The following is a 20,079-nucleotide window of genomic DNA, read 5'->3' as shown; positions in this document are numbered from 1 at the left end:
GCGGCAGTATTCACAATAGCAAAGACTTGGAATCAACCCAAATGTCCATCAGTGACAGACTGGATTAAGAAAATGTGGCACATATATGCCACGGAATACTATGCAACCATAAAAAAGGATGAGCTCGTGTCCTTTGTAGGGACATGGATGCAGCTGGAAACCATCATTCTCAGCAAACTATCACAAGAACAGAAAATTAACACCGCATGTTCTCACTCATAGGTGGGAATTGAACAATGAGATCACTTGGACACAGGAAGGGGAACATCACACACCGGGGCCTATTATGGGGAGGGGATGGGGGGAGGGGGGAGGGATGGCATTGGGAGTTATACCTGATGTAAATGACGAGTTGATGGGTGCTGACAAGTTGATGGGTGCAGCACACCAACATGGCACATGTATACATATGTAACAAACCTGCACGTTGCGCACATGTACCCTAGAACTTAAAGTATAATAAAAAAAGAAAAGAAAAACAAAAAGCATATTAAGCAACACCCCACAAAGACACAGTTCCATTAAGGTTTATTCAATATCCATCTATCCAACATCTTATGACTATCAAGCATCAGGCACTGAGATAGGCCATGAATACAAAGAGAAATAAGACATTATCTTCGTTTCCCTTCAAGAAACCTACAGTACATTGATAAAAAATGAAAAGCAAAAAGATATCTATAATAGATATTCTGATTGTCATATGCATAAGGTTTATGGGTGTATGATTCATGCAGAGGTCAGGAAAAGGATGGGAGGTGGTAGTGGTGATGGAGACAGTCACAAAAGACTTCCTTTAAGAAAGATCTGAAGACAAAGCAGATGGGGTGGAAGTAAGGGTTAGGACAATCTAGAAAGAGGAAATAATGTGACGCCTGCAGGTACAGAGCAGAGTGATGCCTTGGGGGAGAATTCCCTGTAGTTGCATAATGGCTAGAGCTACTACTATCACATTTCTCTTTTTTTTTGTTTGTTTTCTTTGAGACAGAGTTTCACTCTTGTTACTCAGGCTAGAGTGCAGTGGTGCGATCTCAGCTTACTGCAACCTCCACCTGCCTCAGTCTCCCAAGTAGCTGGGATTACAGGCACGCACCACCATGCCGGCTAATTTTGTATTTTTAGTAGAGATGGGGTTTCACTATGTTGGTCAGGCTGGTCTCGAGCTCCTGGCCTCAGGTGATCCGCCTACCTCGGCCTCCCCAAGTGCAGGGATTACAGGGGTAAGCCACTGCCACCGGCCTTACATTACAGTTAGGTTTGGATTTTGCTCATTGCATGTGGATTTTAATTCTTTAGTATATTTATTTATTTTGTTTTCCCCTTCCTTGATTCGAAGTTCAATCAAGATTTTTTTCACTCTTGCTTAATTTTCATAAACACTTAATTTTAAAAGAGTTTTTACTATAATGGATGCATGTAATAAACCCAGGAATAATACAAATAAAATTTAACCAAGACAGAAATAGACATGTGGTGGGTCACGCGTGTAATTGCAGCATTTTGGGAGGCCAAGGTGGGTGGATCACCTGAGGTCAGGATTTGGAGACCAGCCTGGTCAACATGGTGAAACCCCGTCTCTACTAAAACTAAAAAAATTAGCAGGGCGTGGTGGCGGGCTCCTGTAAGCCCAGCTGCTGGGGAGGCTGAGGCAGGAGAATTGCTTGAACCTCGGAGGCAGAGGTTACAGTGAGCCAAGACGGTGCCACTGCACTCCAGCCTGGGGACAGTGCAAGACTCTGTCTCAAAAAAAAAAAAAAAAAAAAAAAGAAGAAAAAGAAATATACATGAGAAATAAATCATTTAAAAGGGATAAGAGTGTTTACTTATTTATTGCCTTAGATTAAATTAACCAAAATGAAAGCTGACATAATTGAGGCAATAGAAGACTGATAGATGAGTTTTCTTCAGGAATGTTTTCAAAGGATGAAAGCTTTTTTTATACAATATAAATGAAAGCATTCAGCAGCATGTGCTCATGAAAAAGGAAAAAAGAAAACCTCAAACCAGTTTCCATTCCCATAAGCATTTATTCTCATGTGAATTCTTAGCATCTTGATACTGCTTTATTGATGAATAAATTAAGGTAATTTATTTTGTTTGCCATTATTTCCACATACGAATCTTTGTTTAGAACCCACAGCTTCTGCTAAATAAATTATCTCCCTTTGGCTTCAGATCAAAAACAGCCTCAAAAGAAGGTCATCTTTGCTGAAATTCAATTATTGACTCTCTCTTGGGACTTACAAGTAAAAGTTATGGCTATGAAAAAGAAAAGATTAGCCCCTTGTATCTGGAAATTTTGTTTATAGCATCAAGATAGATGGATTATATAAGTTCTAGTTTAAATACTTTGTCTTCTTCTGCTACAACTAATAAAACTAAGCACTGATTCTCACATTCAGAGTAGTCAGCTGTATATTTCCCTCAATTTCTTTGACAATCTCTTAGATTTGTGGAGTTAAGCACATTCTATTAAAAGTATATTCAATTCTAACTTTTGCTTCTATGACTATGTGACACTTAGTGGTTAACATCCATAAATGAGAACAGTAAATAAACATGGCATTTCCATACTCGCATCCAATCCTATTTGAATTAGAAGTAGAGTGATACTAGATCTAGTATTCAGGAGCATGGTCCTGACTTCAAATATCTTTGAGTATGAATATAAATTTATATGTCAGAATTTATCCCAAGTGATGTCCTGACTTTTTTTTTTTCTGTTTTTGTTTTTTGTTTGTTTGTTTTTGAGACGGAGTCTCACTTTGTTGTCCAGGCTGGAGTGCAATGGCGTGATCTTGGCTCCCTGCAACCATTGTGTCCCAGGTTTAAGTGATTCTCCTGCCTCAGCTACTGAGTAGCTGGGACCGCACCAACCACCACGCCTGGCTATTTTCTGTATTTTTAGTGGAGGCATAGTTTCACCATGTTGGCCAGGCTGGTCTCGAACTCCTGACTTCAAGTGATCCACCCATCTTGGTCTCCCAAGGTGTTGGGATTACAGGTGTGAGCCACCATCCCTGGCTGTCCTAACTTTCAGATCTAACAATATGATCACAATAGATATATAAAGTATTAAAATTTGAAAATTAAAAATAAGTATTTTAAAGGAGTTCTTATGTTAAAAGCTTGTTAATCTTTAAAAAATAGTAAATAAGCATTATGAATTAATTAATGCTATACATAATTTAAAATGAAAATGAATAATGTCTGGCTGTGGCAAAACCTTACAAACATGAAATAAAAGCATATTGAAAGTTAACTACATTTTGTCAGAAATTTTCCAGAGGTTTTGGCACTCATCCAAAGTTACAAAAACCTATTTACTCTGAACAGCCATCAAAATTGTTCTGGTCAGCAGGGATAAAGGGACTGGAAGGCATTGTCAAATAGGTTGACATATTGTGAGTCAACTTAGAGGATGATACGTTTGTGTGAAGTCAGAATCCTATTATAGACAGCCTAGTGTGATAAAAACTTTTGCTATCCTATTGCCTTATAAATTTGGGGATTTTTTATTTTTTTTATTTTTTTGAGATGAGTCTCTCTTTGTCACCCAGGCTGGAGTGCAGTGGCGTGATCTCAGCTCACTGCAACCTCCACCTCCCGGGTTCAAGTGATCCTCATGCCTCAGCCTCCAGAGTAGCTGGGATTACAGGCCTGCGCCACCATACCCAGCTAAATTTTGTATTTTTGGTAGAGACAGGGTTTCCCCATGTTGGCCAGGCTGGTCTCAAACTCCCTACCTTAAGTGATCTGCCTGCCTCGGGCTCCCAAAGTGCTGGGATTATAGGCGTGAGCCACCGCACCCAGGCTTTTTAAGAGTTAAGATAATACAGATTATAACATAGTGATTCTATAGAAGCTAAGTTTTATCCCCTTGATCTGTCTTGTAAGTACTTGTTCTGCCTTTGAGGACTGGTAACAATTCTTGTTTTCTTTCATTCCTGAAGCATACATGTATTTCTCTTGTCATCTCTCTTTGCATCCTTTCATTTCCTTGGCCTCAGCAATCTACCTTTTTGAGTTACAATAAATTTACAGTTGACCCTTGAAAAACACAGTGGTTAAGGTTGCTGACCTCCTGCACAGTTAAAAATTCACATATAACTTTTGACTCCCCCAAAACTGAACTACTAATAGCCTGCTGTTGACTAGAAGCTTTACTGATAACATAAACAGCAGGTTAACACAAATTTTATGTTATATGTATCATATACTGTATTCTTGTAATACAGCAATCTAGAGAAAAGAAAATGTTATTCAGAAAATTATAAGGAAGAGAAAACATATTGACTATCCATTAAGCAGAAAAATGCATCCAATATCTTCATCTTCAGCATCTGAGGAGGAGGAGGAAGAGAAAGGGTTGGTCTTGTCATCTCAGGGGGGGCAGAGGCAGAAGGAAATCTGGGTGTAAGTGGACCAGCACAATTCAAACATATGTTGTTCAAGGGTTGACAGTATAATAATGCAAGTTCAGTCTGTGGCTGGGCTCCTCCTTCCTTTGTTTTCCAAGTTCTATTCAAAGTTCTCTAGAATAGGAACGGGGCTCCTTACTTATTCACCAGGAAAGCCATGGAAAAAAAGTAGCCCCTGGAACATGTCTTGACCATATTTATGGAGCAGATGCTCTATCAGTGTGCCCAGATTCAGATGATAACTTGGCATAGCAGGACTTCCAGGTCTTAGTGGAAAATTGGGGAGTCAGGGGACATTTATAGCCACAGTTTCTGGGATTAAGAAAAGCACGTGCAGAAGAGCAGTAACATTTTCAGTCTTGCCAGACCCGTTTCCTATGCTTGGCTGAGTTAATAATATACTTTTCTGGGATCCAACTGCATACAAGGCAACTAAGGAAAAATGAATGCTGTTCCTCTCACATTTTTTTTTTAATTATATGTTCTTTGGCAAATATCAAATTATGGCTTTATTTAATTGAGGAATTTAGACGCATAGTAGGGTAATCTGGTCCAAGCCAGTGTATCTTTAGAATACTATAGTAAATTACCATATGCACATAGATTACCATAATGCACGGAGGTATATGTCTAATATACATATTAGATACATATAACATTATCCCACTGGCCAGAAATAAATCCTGTGCCTTCAAACAGAAGTCTCCTGCTTGTCCAGCAGAATTTGGTTTTGTGCATCCTTTCTAAATTTGATTTGATGAGCTCAAGCTCCCTAAAAATATCTACTCTTTCCTCCAAATGTATTCATATGACCAACGTAGCTAATCTTTATCCTTAACCTCCTATCAGGAAACACTGAGTTACTAAATAAAATAATAGTGAGGTTTCTGGGGAGTGACAGGAGAGAACACCATTCACTTTTTCTTTGTCAACAAGTGGTTTATACCAGGGACAGCTGCTCCACTATTGACAGCTGGCTGACAATTGTTTGCAACCCCAAAGTCTCCAATTCAGCTTATGTTGACAAATTGATGTCCATCTGCTGATGTTTGACAAAGGAGTGCCCAAGACTGTTCTGCAAATATCCTGGAAGGAAGTATCTTCCTCCCCTGCTCCAGTCTGAGCTATTTAGCAGCATTCCCAAGCAGTACATGCCCTTCAGGTAATCAGAGCAATCTCTGTAGCTAAGAAGGAAACCTTTGAAATTGATCAAGCTCCAATTCCCTCGTGCCTTGTCTGACATTTAGCTGGTGCTTGCCTCTCTGGATACAGAGGCAAGAAGACTTTTATTTTTAAACAAACAAACAAAAAGTACCATTCCTAAGGAATGGACAGAAGGAAGGGAACACCATTCCTGATAATGGTCTAATTCCAAAATTAGTCTTATAAACAAAGGAGGGAGGGGACCTTGACATCATTGAATTCCCACAGCTGGTGTAGTTAGAAAACACTGGACCCCAACCAAAAATTTCAGAGTAGATCTTTTTGCCCTTTGTTAATTACAAAATAAACAGATTTCCAGACCTCTCACAAAGCAAGGACATAAATAAGTAGTGTAAAAATGAGAGGGAGAAAAAAAAAGAGAAATTGTGTACTTTCCTGACAAGATAAAACAGTGGATAGTTCTCTTCTCCAAGTTTGTAAGGTTTAACTAAAAACAGTTTAGAAGGCATGGTGAGAGGTGTATTTTGTCTTCTATCCAAAAGTTTCCTCATCTTCTTTTATCTGATAACACTCCCTAGCCCTTCACCTCTGGCACATGACTCAGGTGTGATCCAGGATCATATCCCATTGCCTTGGCTGCAGTAATTGATCTAAGGAGTAAGAAAGTGATATGAGCGGGGGCAATCAAATTCCTTCTCTGAGATTTCTTTGTAGACTGTGAGAAGGAAGCTCTGTTACCTGGAGTTGGGTGTGAATTAATGTTCTTTGATTGCAAGCACTATAAACCAGTGTTAACTACCTAAAGAAAAAAAAAGAATTTATGGTAATGACATAAGATAGCTTTCTGTATTTTTTTTTTTTTTTTTTTTTTTGAGATGTAGTCTCTTCCCTCTTCTTTCAGTAACAGAAATCATGCCTCTGTTACTGAAAGAAGGGGGAAGTGGTTCTGAGCAGAAATAGTAAATGTTCACTATAGAGTGTTACTGGACAGCCAAGGGATCCTTTCCCTTTCTGTGCCTGCAGTAGTCTACATGGGATCAACAGGCAAGGAGGGGCCACCGGAGCAGTCTAGAAAGCCTGCGGTTCAGCCTCCTTACCAGCCTGAAGGGCTCATACATCCCTTTCCTTCAACTAGTTTCATTTTAGTTTCTGTCACTTGCAACCAACAAAGTCCTGATCAATGCTTAGTTTTTATCTCAGTGCTGTTTAAGCCTATAGGTCTCTAAAATGACATTTTGAAAATCACAATCACACTAAATTTGTACATATTGAATTAGGCCACAGCCTTCAGCTGAAAGAAGTAACATTTCTTGGGATCTTCTGTGCAATAAATCTCTAAGCTCTGCAGGGACTCCTGAAACAGATGCTTATCCTTGTGGGAACTTCTGAAATCAGGAAGAAGACTGTGGTTTAGGGGTATAGTGGCTCTATTTCAGGAAAATACTTTCAGTGGACAAAGTTAGAGATAACCAACAGGCAATCTCTGAATGAGACCTATAGATTTTTTAATATTTAACTTTTTAGTTAAATATAAGCTATTTTTATGAAGCAAATATTAAAACTCCTTAGGAATTTATCATATTTAGAAAGTACACCTTTAGTTGATCACTCCTATGCTCTCTTATTTTTTCCTGCTGTTAATTGCTGGTGTGTATTGGTCTAAATGTAAAATATCCCACCTTGGAGTAGCTTCTGTATCTGAAAATTCAGTGATAGTGCTGTAAAAGTAAATTCCTTCCTGCAAATCCTGGGGTAATGATTCCTGTGGGGGAGACATCTCTTGTCATTTTGCGTCCAGAATTGGTGGGTTCTTTTTCTCACTGACTTCAAGAATAAAGCTGTGGACCCTCACGGTGAGTGTTATAGTTCTTAAAGATGGTATGTCCGGAGTTTGTTCCTTCAGACGTTCAGATGTGTCTGGAGCTTCTTCCTCCTGGTGGGTTCATGGTCTCGCTGTTAGCAGTGAAGCTGCAGACCTTTGGGGTGAATGTTACAGCTCATAAAAGCAGAGTGGACCCAAAAACTGAGCAGCTGCAAGATTTATTGCAAAGAGGAAAGGAACAAACCCTGCATACTGCGAAAGGGGACTCTAGCGGGTTACCCCTGGCTGGCTCAGGCAACCTGCTTTTATTCCCTTATCTGGCCCCACCCACATCCTGCTGACTGGTCCATTTTATAGAGAGCTGATTGGCCCATTTTGACAGCTGATTGGTGTGTTTACAATCCTTGAGCTAGACAGAGTCACAGAGCGCTAGTTAGCTAGATACAGAGTACCAATTTGTGTATTTACAAACCTTGAGCTAGACTCAGAGTTCTGATTGGTGTATTTACAATCCTTGAGCCAGACACAGAGTTACAGAGTGCTAGTCCTCCAAGTCTCCACTAGGTTAGCTAGATACAGAGTACCAATTGGTGTATTCACAAACCCTGAGGTAGACAGAGAGTGCTGATTGGTGCACATACAATCCTCCGGCTAGATATAAAAGTTCTCCAAGTCCCCATCCAGTTCAGGAGCCCAGATGGCTTCACCCAGTGGATCCTGCACCCTGGCTGCAGGTGAAGCTGCCCGCCAGTCCTGAGCGGTGCCTGCACTCCTCAGCCCTTGGGCTGTGGATGGGACCCGGCGCCACGGAGCAGGGGGCGGCGCCCGTCGGGGAGGCTCAGGCCCGCGGGGGAGCCCACCGCAGGGGGAAGAGCTCAGACATGGCGGGCTGCAGATTCCCTGCCCTGCGGGCAGGCAGCTAAGGCCCGGCGAGAATTTGAGTGCGGCCCCTGCAGGCCGGCACTGCTGGGGGACCCCGCGCAACCTCGCCGCTGCTGGCCTGGGTGCTAAGCCGCTCACTGCCCTGGGCCCGCTGGGCCGGCCCGCCAGCCGTTCCCAGTGCGGAGCCCGCGGAGCACGCGCCCACCGAGCCCGCGCCCGCTGGAACTCGCACTGGCCCGTGAGCGCGCGCGCAGCCGCGGTTCCCGCCCATGCCTCTCCTTCCACATCTCCCCGCAAGCAGAGGGAGGAGGCTCTGACCTCAGCCAGCCCAAAGAGGGACTCCCACGGTGCTGTGGCGGGCTGAAGGGCTCCTCAAGCGCTGCCAGAGTGGACGTCAAGGCTGAGGAGGCGCTGAGAGTGAGGGCTGCTAGCACATTGTCACTTCTTAATTTTCTGTCAAGGCAATAGCACCCTTGGACATAGTAGAGAGTAGGGATCAGAAAGTGCAAAAACACTGTGCTTTTGACTACATATCAACCTGAGCTCCATAAAGTCTGATGATGGTGAGCAGTGGTTTTTGACGAAGTCCCAGCAGCTGAAACAGTGAAATTCCAAGACCAGACTAGTTACTTTCTTAGAAAACCCTAGGTAGACTGGGAAAACAAATATCTGTGTTCAGTGGTGAAAGAAGGTTACCTGTAGAACTCATGGTCAAATAATTGGTTGCTAGTATGGCAAATAACAGCTTTGAAAGAGCTAGGCTGGGAGAAATTAGAAGAGGAAAAGGTGGCATTGTTCAACAGACCTACACACAAGTGGACAACTATTCAAGCCTAGTCTTATTCCAGTAAATATTAACATGACCGCTCTCGAAACGCTTGGAATGCTGCCAACTCAAGATTTTATTTAGGCCCAATGCACTTTCTTTAAAATACACTTACACTTGACAGGGTTTTTAGTCAGTGTTAGGATTGCTTTAATCACTACTTTTTTATTTTCTAATGGAGATAACGTTCACATAACATAAAATTCACCATGTTAGCAATTTTAGAGTGTACAGTTCAGTGGCTTTACTATATTAAAAATACCATGCAATCACTGCTATATCTCATTCCAGAACATTTTTGTCACCTCCAAATCCCTCTTTTCCTAACACCTGGTTGCCACAGGAACTTTGATCCTGAGGAAGTTTGCAGGTGGAGAGGTAAAAAGAATACTGCAAGATAGAGAAGGTTTGAACTCTGTGCCTAGGGGTGAGCATCATGATAAAAGATTCACTTTAAAATATTGATGAAAATTGGCTCTGGGGTGTCGGCAAAGAAATATATTTCCAGACTTTCTCAAGAATGTAGGACAGCAATAGTCTGATACTTAAAATAAATGGGATAAATTGTCTAGTGTTTAAAAAGTTATGTGTCACTGAAAAATCACTAAAATGTCAATCCTATTACAGGCTTCCCCTCAAAAGTGTAGCTGGCTTGATTCAGACATTGAGTCTTGGATAAACCTACCCTGGGATGTACCAGCACTACCTGGGGAGTACCTCCTTAATGGGAGTAAAACAAAGAGATAACTTTTGAGTTGCCAGGACTTTCATTGAGATAATAGGGACATGCATATGTAGGCTAGACACCTTATTTGGTAGCTGCGTGTATTAAGAGAGAAAAGAAAAAGAAACTAAAAGAAAAAAGTTCAGAAGGATGCATTCCCTTAAGTATGCTAGCTTGAAATCTATAAACCAAGTTCCTGATGTTCTGGTCAAAGGCAGGCATTTTCATCAGATCAAGTAACTACTCATGCACCAACAACAGGACACAGTCAATAAGGTCTTTTGCAAAGTAACTGTCCTTCTAAGCCAAAGGAAACAAGGATTGTTGTTGTTTTGTGTGTGTGTGTATGTGTGTGTGTGTGTGTGTGTGTGAGAGAGAGAGAGAGAGAGAGACAGAATTTCACTCTGTCATCCAGGCTGGAGTGCAATAGTGCGGTCTCGGCTCACTGCAAACTCCACCTCCCAGGTTCAAGCAATTCTCCTGCCTCAGCCTCCCGAGTAGCTGGGATTACAGGCACCCACCATCACACCCGGCTAATTTTTGTGTTTTTAGTAGAGATGGGGTTTCACCGTGTTGGCCAGGATGGTCTTGAACTCCTGACCTCAGATGATATGCCTGCCTCAGCCTCCCGAAGTGCTGGGATTACAGGTGTGAGCCACCACGACTGGCCACAAGGATTGTTTTAAAATTTAACCTTAGGTTCCAGCATACTGAAGTGTACCAAAAGGTGAACTCAAGCTTTGAAGGGATACAATAGGTGTTTTTACTGAGTTCTGCTGAATAGAGCTGTAAGCATTTCAGGTGTGGAAATGATGGAAGGAATCCGCCTTGGGTTGTGATTATTTGAACAAAGTAAAATCAACAAACAACACTCAGGCTGTAGGTAAGTTTCCCGCTGTGCCAGTTTTGTAATAAAGGTGCTTTTCTTTTCAGCTGAACTTTCCATCGAGACTTAAATCGTTTATTTCTTTGGAGGTAATTTAAGCACACTGCCAATGAAATAGTTTACTGTGTTTAGGTTTTTTAAAAAAAGAAATTTGATAGCACACAGTTTCATTAATTTGAATATGAATATGCCTAAAAATATTCCTAATATTCTGGAAGATCCCTCTGATTCCTCTGATCAGAAGACCTGAATGGCAGACCTGAATGACCTATAGACTGCTTAGAAAATGAACCAAACAAGGAAAAATCACACAGAGGTAAAAAGGAGTTCTAACTTATTTGGAAACATTTCATTAATCTGCTTATTAGAACTGTAAGCATCAGTTTGTAACTATAACAGAGAAATAGTGGAATGCTAATCTAGGTAACAAATGTCACTTAGAATCAACACTTTTTTTCCCTTCTCGCCATATAATTGTTAAAACAAAGCAAGCCTTCAGAGTAGGTGACCATGTATCACTTACTGAAGGCTAGAAGGGGACTCCTTTTCTAAAGTGGTTCACTCTATTTATTATGGGGTCTGAAATTATACCATTGGAGATTTATTTCTTAGACCATGACAGTCTTTTGTTCATTGAAGAAGAATCGACTTTTAAAGTACAAATACCCATGGTATGGGTGGCTCAGTAAATATTACACTATATATATGTATATATATTTTATTTTACTTTTTGAGACCCAGTCTCACTCTGTCACCCAGGCTGGATTGCAGTGGTGGGATCTCAGCTCACTGCAACCTCTGCCTCCCAGGTTCAAGTGATTCTCCTGCCTCAGCCTCTGGAGTAGCTGGGATTATAGGTACCCACCACCATATCCAGCTAATTTTTGTATTTTTAGTAGAGATGGGGTTTCCCCATGTTAGCCAGGCTGGTCTCAAACTCCTGACCTCCGGCGATCCATCCACCTCGGCCTCCCAAAGTGCTGGGATTACAAGTGCGAGTCACCATGCCCGGCCTACACTATATTTTAACTTGACCACTAGTTGAAGGTGTATTGGAGATGTTTTTTGTTTGTTTGTTTAAATTTATTTTCATTTTATTTTTTGAGACAGAGTCTTGCTCTTTCACCAAGGCTGAAGTGCAGTGGCAAGATCTCAGCTCACTGCAACCTCTGCCTCCCAGGTTCAAGCAAGTCTCATGCCTCAGCCTCCCAAGTAGCTGGGATTACAGGAATGCACCACCACGCCTGGCTAGGAGATACTGATTTTGCCTATCACTCTTTTCCAGTAATGAGATATTCCTTTAAGAAAGTGGATTTCTCTTAATCCAGCTCTGTGCTTTTGGTGGGAGCTGCCAGCTGGAGCATTCTCCTTCCCCATGTTTACTTCCTCTATCCTGCCACCCAGTGGTGGAGACATGACTATGGTTTGTCCAACCTTATTTCCTCAGCCCTGGCCACAAAGATTGGTTCATATCCACAGATGGGTACCCAACTAAGCTAGGATTGATTTCTTTCTTGTACTTTCCAACTGGAGCTAGTGGAAAAATGCTTTCTTTCCTCCCCGGAGATTATATGATAAGGAGGGCAGCCCATAGCTGCTTGTGGCCATATTTCCATTCTCTTCTGACATCTAGCTTGACAGAATCAAGTCTCAATGCAGAAAGAAGCAGAGGTGAGTGACACAGAAGTTTCCTGATGGTCCTTTAGACTGGAATCCATCTGACTCTAAGGCTAGTGCAGTGCTCTCTCTTGGTTTGTTTACATGCCCCAGTAAATCACCCTTTCTCCTTAAGCTGTTATGACTGGAGCTCATTTGCAAACAGAGGTCTGAAAACCCAAAACAAACATTTTACAAGATAATCAGGGCAGTGGTGTTGTTCTAGGTCCAGAAACGTGTGTGTGTGTGGGGGTGGGTCAGCCCTAATTGTCCTGTGATTAAATAGGGGTCATTGTGTGTTAAAGTTACTGGAGATCTTTTCAGACTTTATTCTGAAGTGAATTCAGAGGCCAAGGTTACCAAGGTTTCTGAGAATGCTGGTTAATATTATGCTGGGACCACAATGGCCTTGACGATCTCACGGACTATTGAATTTGGGTGAGACTGCAAGGGACCTGTGGAAGAGCAAGATTGTGCAAATATTTGATTTAGGATCTTGGTGCTACATGTCAGTCAACTGAGTCAGTTTCCCCACCAAATAAGAGAAGCAACATGTAGCTCCAAAAGAGAATCACTGTCTTGATCCATAATGGATGGCTTTATTTAAATCTTAAATTTACATCTGTTCATGAGTAGCCATGTTTTTCTCTACAGGTAGTTAAAAAAACCACACACACAAACAGAATAATGGGCAAAAAAACAGGGTAGGATTTAATGTTTTCTTCCCTCTCCCAAGCCATTAGAGTCCTAGTCCTTCAGTATTATTTAAATTTTGCCCTCTCAAAATATCCGAGAGACAAAATTGTCATTAGACAGTAAGTAATATTGAAAAAAGGAAACTATTAGAGACCTTGCGATTATTTTTCTTTGCACGGGGTTTAAAATGCAATTGAAAAGTTGAAAGCTTCTCTTAAGCGAGCTGGGGAACCTTCTCCAATGTGCTCTACAATCATTGTCAGTTTCTTCTAATGAAACCAGTGAAAAATCTGGCTAATGCCTCAGAATAAGGACTTTTAAATGGATAATATTCTCTAACAGATTTTATTCTTTTAGGCTTCATGGTGGTAAAAGCAAATTTACAAACTGCCTTTATGTTGTTTTATTGAAAGAAAAAACTATGTTTCAAGTTCACAGTGTTACGTGCATTTGAATCCTGGGAAAGCACTATTCAAAATTGAAAATGAAAATCAAATTCATATGAAAAGCTTTACCATGTAGTCAGGGTGCTGGGAGTGTCTCCCTTTCTGAAACTACACTTCACCTGCTTCCTCCTCCTCCATTTGGTCCTGCATTACTCCTCTTTTTCCACAATTACTTATGAGTAATAAAGGAAGCCAGAGTAAGAACGATGACATGTTCCTGGCTTTGCAAGAGTGGCACACATCAAAGGAAGACATTTTTCCCAGGGAACCACAGCTTTGCAAGAGATTCACCAGGCAGGAATGAAGTTTGATATTACTGCGACATAGCAGAGGGAATGCCCTGAGTCTCCCAAAGATGGGAAAGGCACACTAGGGTACAGTCAGCTGCTGCTCTAGAGGCTAACTCTCCAAGTGTTGCTTGTGCAGTGGCAGGGTAATGAACATCTCTAAGCCGCTGCTTATTCTTAGGGAATTCATAAATGTACTTACCTTAGAGGTTATTCTTAGAATTAAATAGACATGGAATGCTTAGCAAAATACCTGGCCCATGGTACTATATTAAATGTTAACTAGTGTTCTTGCTAAAATAACAGTCTGAGATTTGGGGTTTTCTTGTTTGTTGTTTGCTTGTTTGTTGCCTAACGGTGTGTTTATAGTTTGTTAGCTGGAGAAGTCTTTTTTTAAAAAATCAGAACCAATGTGGCTATTCACAATTTTCTGAACTACCCAGATTTCATCTCCAGCCAGCCTTCCCTGCTTGTTTCTGGTTCATTTGCCTATTGGGAAAAAAAAAAAAAAAAGATTATCTTCTCTTCCCCGTGCCCTAGTCTGTCAGCCTGTGTTTTCAGACAGCTCTGTCTCACTCCAGAGCCCAGTCCCTGCAGGCGCCTGCCTTCCTTCTTATGCCCTGCCCTCCCCCTACTACCACCCAGCTTGTCCAGCAACACTTCTCAGATCTATTTCAGTCTAGCTCTTCAGCTTCAAAGACTTTCCCTTAATGAGCAAACCGCTTATTCATTCTCTGCCCCTCTCAAGGTGAAAGTGAATCCAGCCTGGAGTTAGTAGTTCATGTGCTGTATCTATTGGTGCCACACAGAGGTCAGGCCAGGCCTGTGGCCTCGTTTTTTTTTTTGCTTTGTTGCCAATACAACTACATACATCACCCAGCTGATGGGCCAGTGTGGATCTGTCACGTGGTAATACTGACCTCTAGGGGCTGGCTTTCCTTCACATAGAGTCTTTATCTTCTCATTGAGTTCCAGAACTGTGATGGCAGCCTCTTGCTTAGCTGTTGCCAAATCAGTTTGTAGCTTTTTCACTTTCTTTTCATGCTTTAGTTTCTTAAACAAATAAAAAATAAAAAAATAAGAGTTTCCATCCCTGGGGACAGACGCATCAAAGAAATAAAAGGAATGATGTCTGAACAAACGCTGCCTTTGAAGCCTGCTTAGATGAAACACTCCCTGTTTATCTAGATTGAGTCCTGTTCGAGGTTTGTGAAACAGTGTATGTGCTCCTGTCAGAGCGTTTGAACCCTCAACAAAAAAAGCCCACTCTCTACATCATAGTATCTTTTACACTTTTGAAGAGTTTTTATCTGGGTCAGAACCCTGTTGCTTATAATAGAGGCAATTAGAAGAACTCTAGTTGCCAGTTGGCATTTGCCACTGAGGTACTAATGCCTACTAGTATCAGATTTTTTTTCCCCATCTGTAAGTAGACTCCTGTGAAATAGAGCCTTGATTCTAAGTCATTTCCCCCTCAACACTATAATGGTTTGCTTTCAGATACATTCTAAAATGTGTGATGTGACCACCAAATGCTGGTGTTTTCTGATATTTAGTATGCGATCCATATGGGGAAAGTGTCAAGGGTAAGAAAGGGTCAAGCATAAGAATGGTTTTTAAGCAGTAGTGAACAGGGATGCCTTGCTCTAAAATAATTTGATTTATGAGACGTAAATCTTTGGGAGAGCTGCATCAGGAACTTGTTACATAACTGAAGGATTCACCTTGACACTTCATGGCTCAAAAGTTCCTTTTAGGGTTTCAAAGTAGATTCGATTCTTTAAAATTGGATTTATCTGCTACTTTGGAGAAGCTATCTGTTGTGAAAGGTGTTGCATTTGTACTTTCGTGTTGCTTTTGTATAGCTACCTTGCCATTGAAGAGCTCACCTTGCCAAGTCTTTGTGTGCTGGTAATTAGGAAGCTCAGAAAATGATCTACTAACATTTCTTATCAGACATAAATCTTGAGATAGGGAAGGGATGGTTTTTGCTCACTAGGGAAGATCATGTTCGTCCCTGGCCTCTGAAGGCAGTATACTCAGGCAGCAGGGAATTACTCTACTCTTTGAGAGTAACACCAGTAAAATCAATTTATCAAAAACGGTCTTAAATAGAAACGGGCCTTTCATTTCAAAGACCCCTCATTTCACTTTTTGCTTTGTTGCCAGTACGACTACATACATCCTCTGGATTATTTATGAGATCTAAACCTTTGGGAGGTCACTCAGATCAGGTTATCTTCTAGACCCCAAACAGGAAGATCAGGACTTCACTAAAGCTTAGTTAATGGCATAAACAGGGCTAAAGGAAATGTGTTACTCGAAGGAGAATGGTAGGCGTGGAACTTCTTTAAGGGGAGTTAGAGGGTAGAATTAGGCAAGGTTCAGCCAGCACAATCCATGTGAGAGGTACCCTGAGCCACAACGCAAAGGCCTGGTTTTCATGGCAGTACTTGTAAAGAGGTAGTACTAATTATTAGGATGCATCCTCTGGTTGTCAGGCATGATGCTGGCCAGATGTTGAAACATGAAGACTGATGAAGTCTCTGCCTCCAAGTCATGAAGACCTTCTAACGAATTCCCTTCTTCTGAGCCTCTATTTACTAAAAGGCTTCATAATTTGGCCTGTCATGTACATTAGTTCAGGAGAGACCGAGCTGACCAAGAAATATGTCTGACTATTTGGCAGCTGGACAGCTGTGTTTTTCAATTATTAAGTTGGCATTTTAATATATACCTCTGTCTCTTGTGAGCTGGTTTGGGTCAGCTTATTCATGAGGATCTTATCTATCCCAGGCCTGCAGTGACAGCACCTTGTGAGGTCCTGGATGGTCACCATTGACCTTTTCCTCTTCAATACTCTTCCATGCTTAAATTTCTACACTTTCTTTTTACAATTTAGAACTTTGGAGATATAGAGTAGGAGGAAGGGTACAGAAATGAAAATTGAGAAAGTGGAGAGAATGAGGGAAAATAAGACAAGAGAGATTGCGAAAGGAGTGCTAGAAAGTGTCCAAAAGGAACTAACAATGGTATGTGTGCTGAAATGTTAAGGACTAGGTGTGCTAATGAGAGCAAGTTGCACTGAAATGCATAAATAAGACAGTTGGATAGAGAAAAAATAGATACCTGATAAGATGAAGAAGATAGTAAAATATTCATTGTAGAATCTATTTTTTGACTTATATGCGTGTTTACTACATAATTATTTCAACTTTTTTGTATGTTTGCAATTTTTCATTATAGGATATTGGGGGAGAAAGAACTAAGATTTATCTTCCTTACATTGCCCCTCCCTTAATTCTTAATAAATGGTATTCAGATTCTCAAATCATGTCACAACTCTTCACATGCAGATATGTATTTTTCCAGAAACTTTTCTCATAGTATGCATTGACAGTAAATAAACACAAGAAAAAATAAATGCAGTGAGGTGAGAATTAATGAACAGTCACTAGGAGCTGCCATGGTGTCTGTCACTAAGAAAAAGGCTTACCAAGCTACATTTTCATTTTGATGGAATAATTTGATGAATAGAATTCAGGAACTCAGTGAACAGAGACAGGGTTTCTCAATATCAGTTAAGAATTTCACCTTTCTAGGTACACATTTTAACTCTTTTTAAAAAAATATTCAATTACCAGAAAACACGTTCCTGTCTGTCTTTTACGGTGATTGTATTGTTCTATCTCTTCTATTATAATATTTGTATATTTACCTTATAATCTGAGAAGGAAATTGAGACTATTTAGTTTGGAGAAGACATTACAGTATACAGGGCAGTCATGGCAGTTGACTTTAGTTACCTAAGGGACTATTCAAGAGGAGAGGAAGCTGAGTCAAACAATGTTGTTTTCAAGATAACACGAAGAACAATGGGTAGAAACCATGAGGAGGCAGACGTTGGCACAACATGAGAAAGAACCCTCCGACAATCAGAGCTGCATCCAGAACAAGATAGGTTGCATCCTGGCAAAGACCTCCTGCTCTGGGAAAGATCAAGCAGGGACTGGATGGACATCTTCAGACAGGCCCTTGGTGACCTGTGGGACCTGGGTTGAGAGGTCACTGGAAGTTGGGCTTCCCTCAACTCTTTCCACTTCTGGCTTTCTCCAGCTCCCTGAGGGGCACAGCACATGAGTAAATGAACATCTCAGCCCTCAAAGCCTCCAGGGTTGGTGTAGTTGGTACAGTTTAAAGATAATTCTGGTATTTGTGAGAAGTTGGATAAGAAGGCCAAGAAAGCCTGTGGGTCCCTTAGAATTCAAGGATGATGTGAATCAAAATGTCACTTTAATATTTAGCTATAAGGGAGGGGAAAATTAAATTTAAATTAAAAATCGGATAAAAGACTTAGATTGGCTGTCTAATGTTTCTGTTGGGACCTTTTGATTACTCAGATACACTTAAAAATAGTTCAACATCTTCATCTTTTTTTTTTTTTCTTTTCTTCAGAAAGAATTGCTCTCTGCTATTAATTCATAGCTTTAACCAAGCCCTTTGGGCATTTCAAACAATTCAATTTGCCAACATGTTTTTTATTAGTCATAGACATCAAATGATTTCAGCAACAATAATATTTTCCTTGCTGTTTGCCGTTCACTAGCCAGGCAACCCAAATGTCATACTTGAATCTAATGCAGTCTGTTATGGTCTCCTTAGTAACTGGGAACTCTCTTTGGTGATTACTGAAAGGATAGGAAGGCTTTATAGCTTGGAGGTAAATTCCTATTACTGTGCTCTTTTCCTACTTCTCCTACTGGGTGGAAAGAGGGAGGAAATCATGTATTTGTGCAATGTTTTGAAAAGGAAATATCTATTCGTATCGTATTGCTGAATGGCTTGCATTATTCCAAGTTAATGAGAATTAGAAATAACCAGGGAACTATTCATAGAAGAGGGTCAACACAAAGTTGCCAGCACTGTTTAAAATTTCTGGGTATTTCCACATACTTTAAACTGTGGCAGTTACCCAATCGCCTGGCCCATGACATTTCTAAGCCTTAGATTCATGTCATAGGACTACTGTGGGAATCCAAGGACATAACATAGAAATGACAGCACCCGGCACTATGCCATGTAGTAGTTATGTCTTTCTGGTTTTGTCATTACTCTTAAAACACATAAGAGAAAGTTTGAACTCTTCACTAAAACACTAAGCAGCTTCTCTAAGGATACTTTAGAGGATACTAAGGATAGAGAAGGTATCTTTTCTAAGCACCTTCTCTAAGAATACTTTAGTGTTTTAGTGAATAATTGAAATGTTACAGAAAATAAAATGGAAGTTGTCATACTTTACAGAAAATAAAATTTGTACTTAATTGAAAGCAAGACATTTCATTTCTTCTTCTTTTTTTAGAAATTAAGTTTTCCGCATGATTGCATTGATCTCCTCCTCACTTTGGATGGGTAGACAAAACTTAATGTTCTGAAAACAGACATGCAAATAGCCTTGATTCAATCTCCTGCCAGAGCTGGCCAGGTGCCTAGGCAAAGTCGGTGACTGCCTGCGTGTAATGATGTGAGGAGCACTCCGAGGCACTGCCTCTTGCTCCTCACAGCAGCTCTCTCTTGGGCCTGCCAGGGCAGAGCTTCCTCCCACTTTATCTGAAGTTTACTCTGTCCATCCCAGCCTCCTTCACTTAAGAGCCTGTATAACAAAGGGATTTTGTCTTCAGTGGCCCACTAAGAAAATGCTTACTACTAAAGACGTAAAAGAGAATTTGGTTTGAATACAGAAGGTATACAAGCGTTCTTCCTTGCATTTCTCTTCTAATAGCCAATCAGTAATAGTAATGAAAGTTATAAATAGTGATAGAATTTGGATACAACTTGTCTTTAAAAGTCAATTTTACATGTTTTGTATTTATAATACCCTCAGGAGAATATTTTAAAGTCTAGGGATGTCAAATGTGTGTCATGTATGTTCTTTTTCAGTTCATGGCAGGCCTTTGATTTGGGGATTCTTTAACGCTGTGTTGCACCCCTGGATTCACAATCATTTAGTCACACTTTCAGCAGCCACTGCCCATTGATGAAACCTGTCATCTGTGTTAGTATCTCTCTATGTAGACAAGGAAGTTGAGCTGCAAGAGAGTTCAGCTGGACCTAATCCTTGTTGTACAGTGAGTAGACAGCTAAATGGACTTGAACCAAGGTCTTTTTATTCCAGACGTTGATTTTTTTTCCAATGACAACATGAGTCTGCACTGATCAATAGCACCATATTATTATTATTATTTTTAAGTTACTTAAAGGTAACCTAGAAA

The 20,079-nt window shown here is 40.7% G+C and overlaps 1 protein-coding gene across 1 annotated transcript in view; it reads right to left on the bottom strand.

Annotated features, from left to right (window-relative positions):
- The window catches only part of CCDC192 (coiled-coil domain containing 192), a 309,467-nt gene that overhangs the window by 55,422 nt on the left and 233,966 nt on the right, over positions 1–20,079 (bottom strand). Inside the window, exon 6 of the mRNA XM_065546710.1 lies at positions 14,731–14,863. Within this exon, the coding sequence (XP_065402782.1) occupies positions 14,731–14,863 (133 nt within the window). The remainder of the gene's footprint in view (positions 1–14,730; positions 14,864–20,079) is intronic.

The sequence above is a fragment of the Macaca fascicularis genome, chromosome 6 (genome assembly GCF_037993035.2).
Source record: "Macaca fascicularis isolate 582-1 chromosome 6, T2T-MFA8v1.1".
Taxonomy (NCBI): domain Eukaryota; kingdom Metazoa; phylum Chordata; class Mammalia; order Primates; family Cercopithecidae; genus Macaca; species Macaca fascicularis.
Note: the sequence above shows the minus strand (reverse complement) of the source record. Positions and strands in the feature narration are given on the sequence as shown.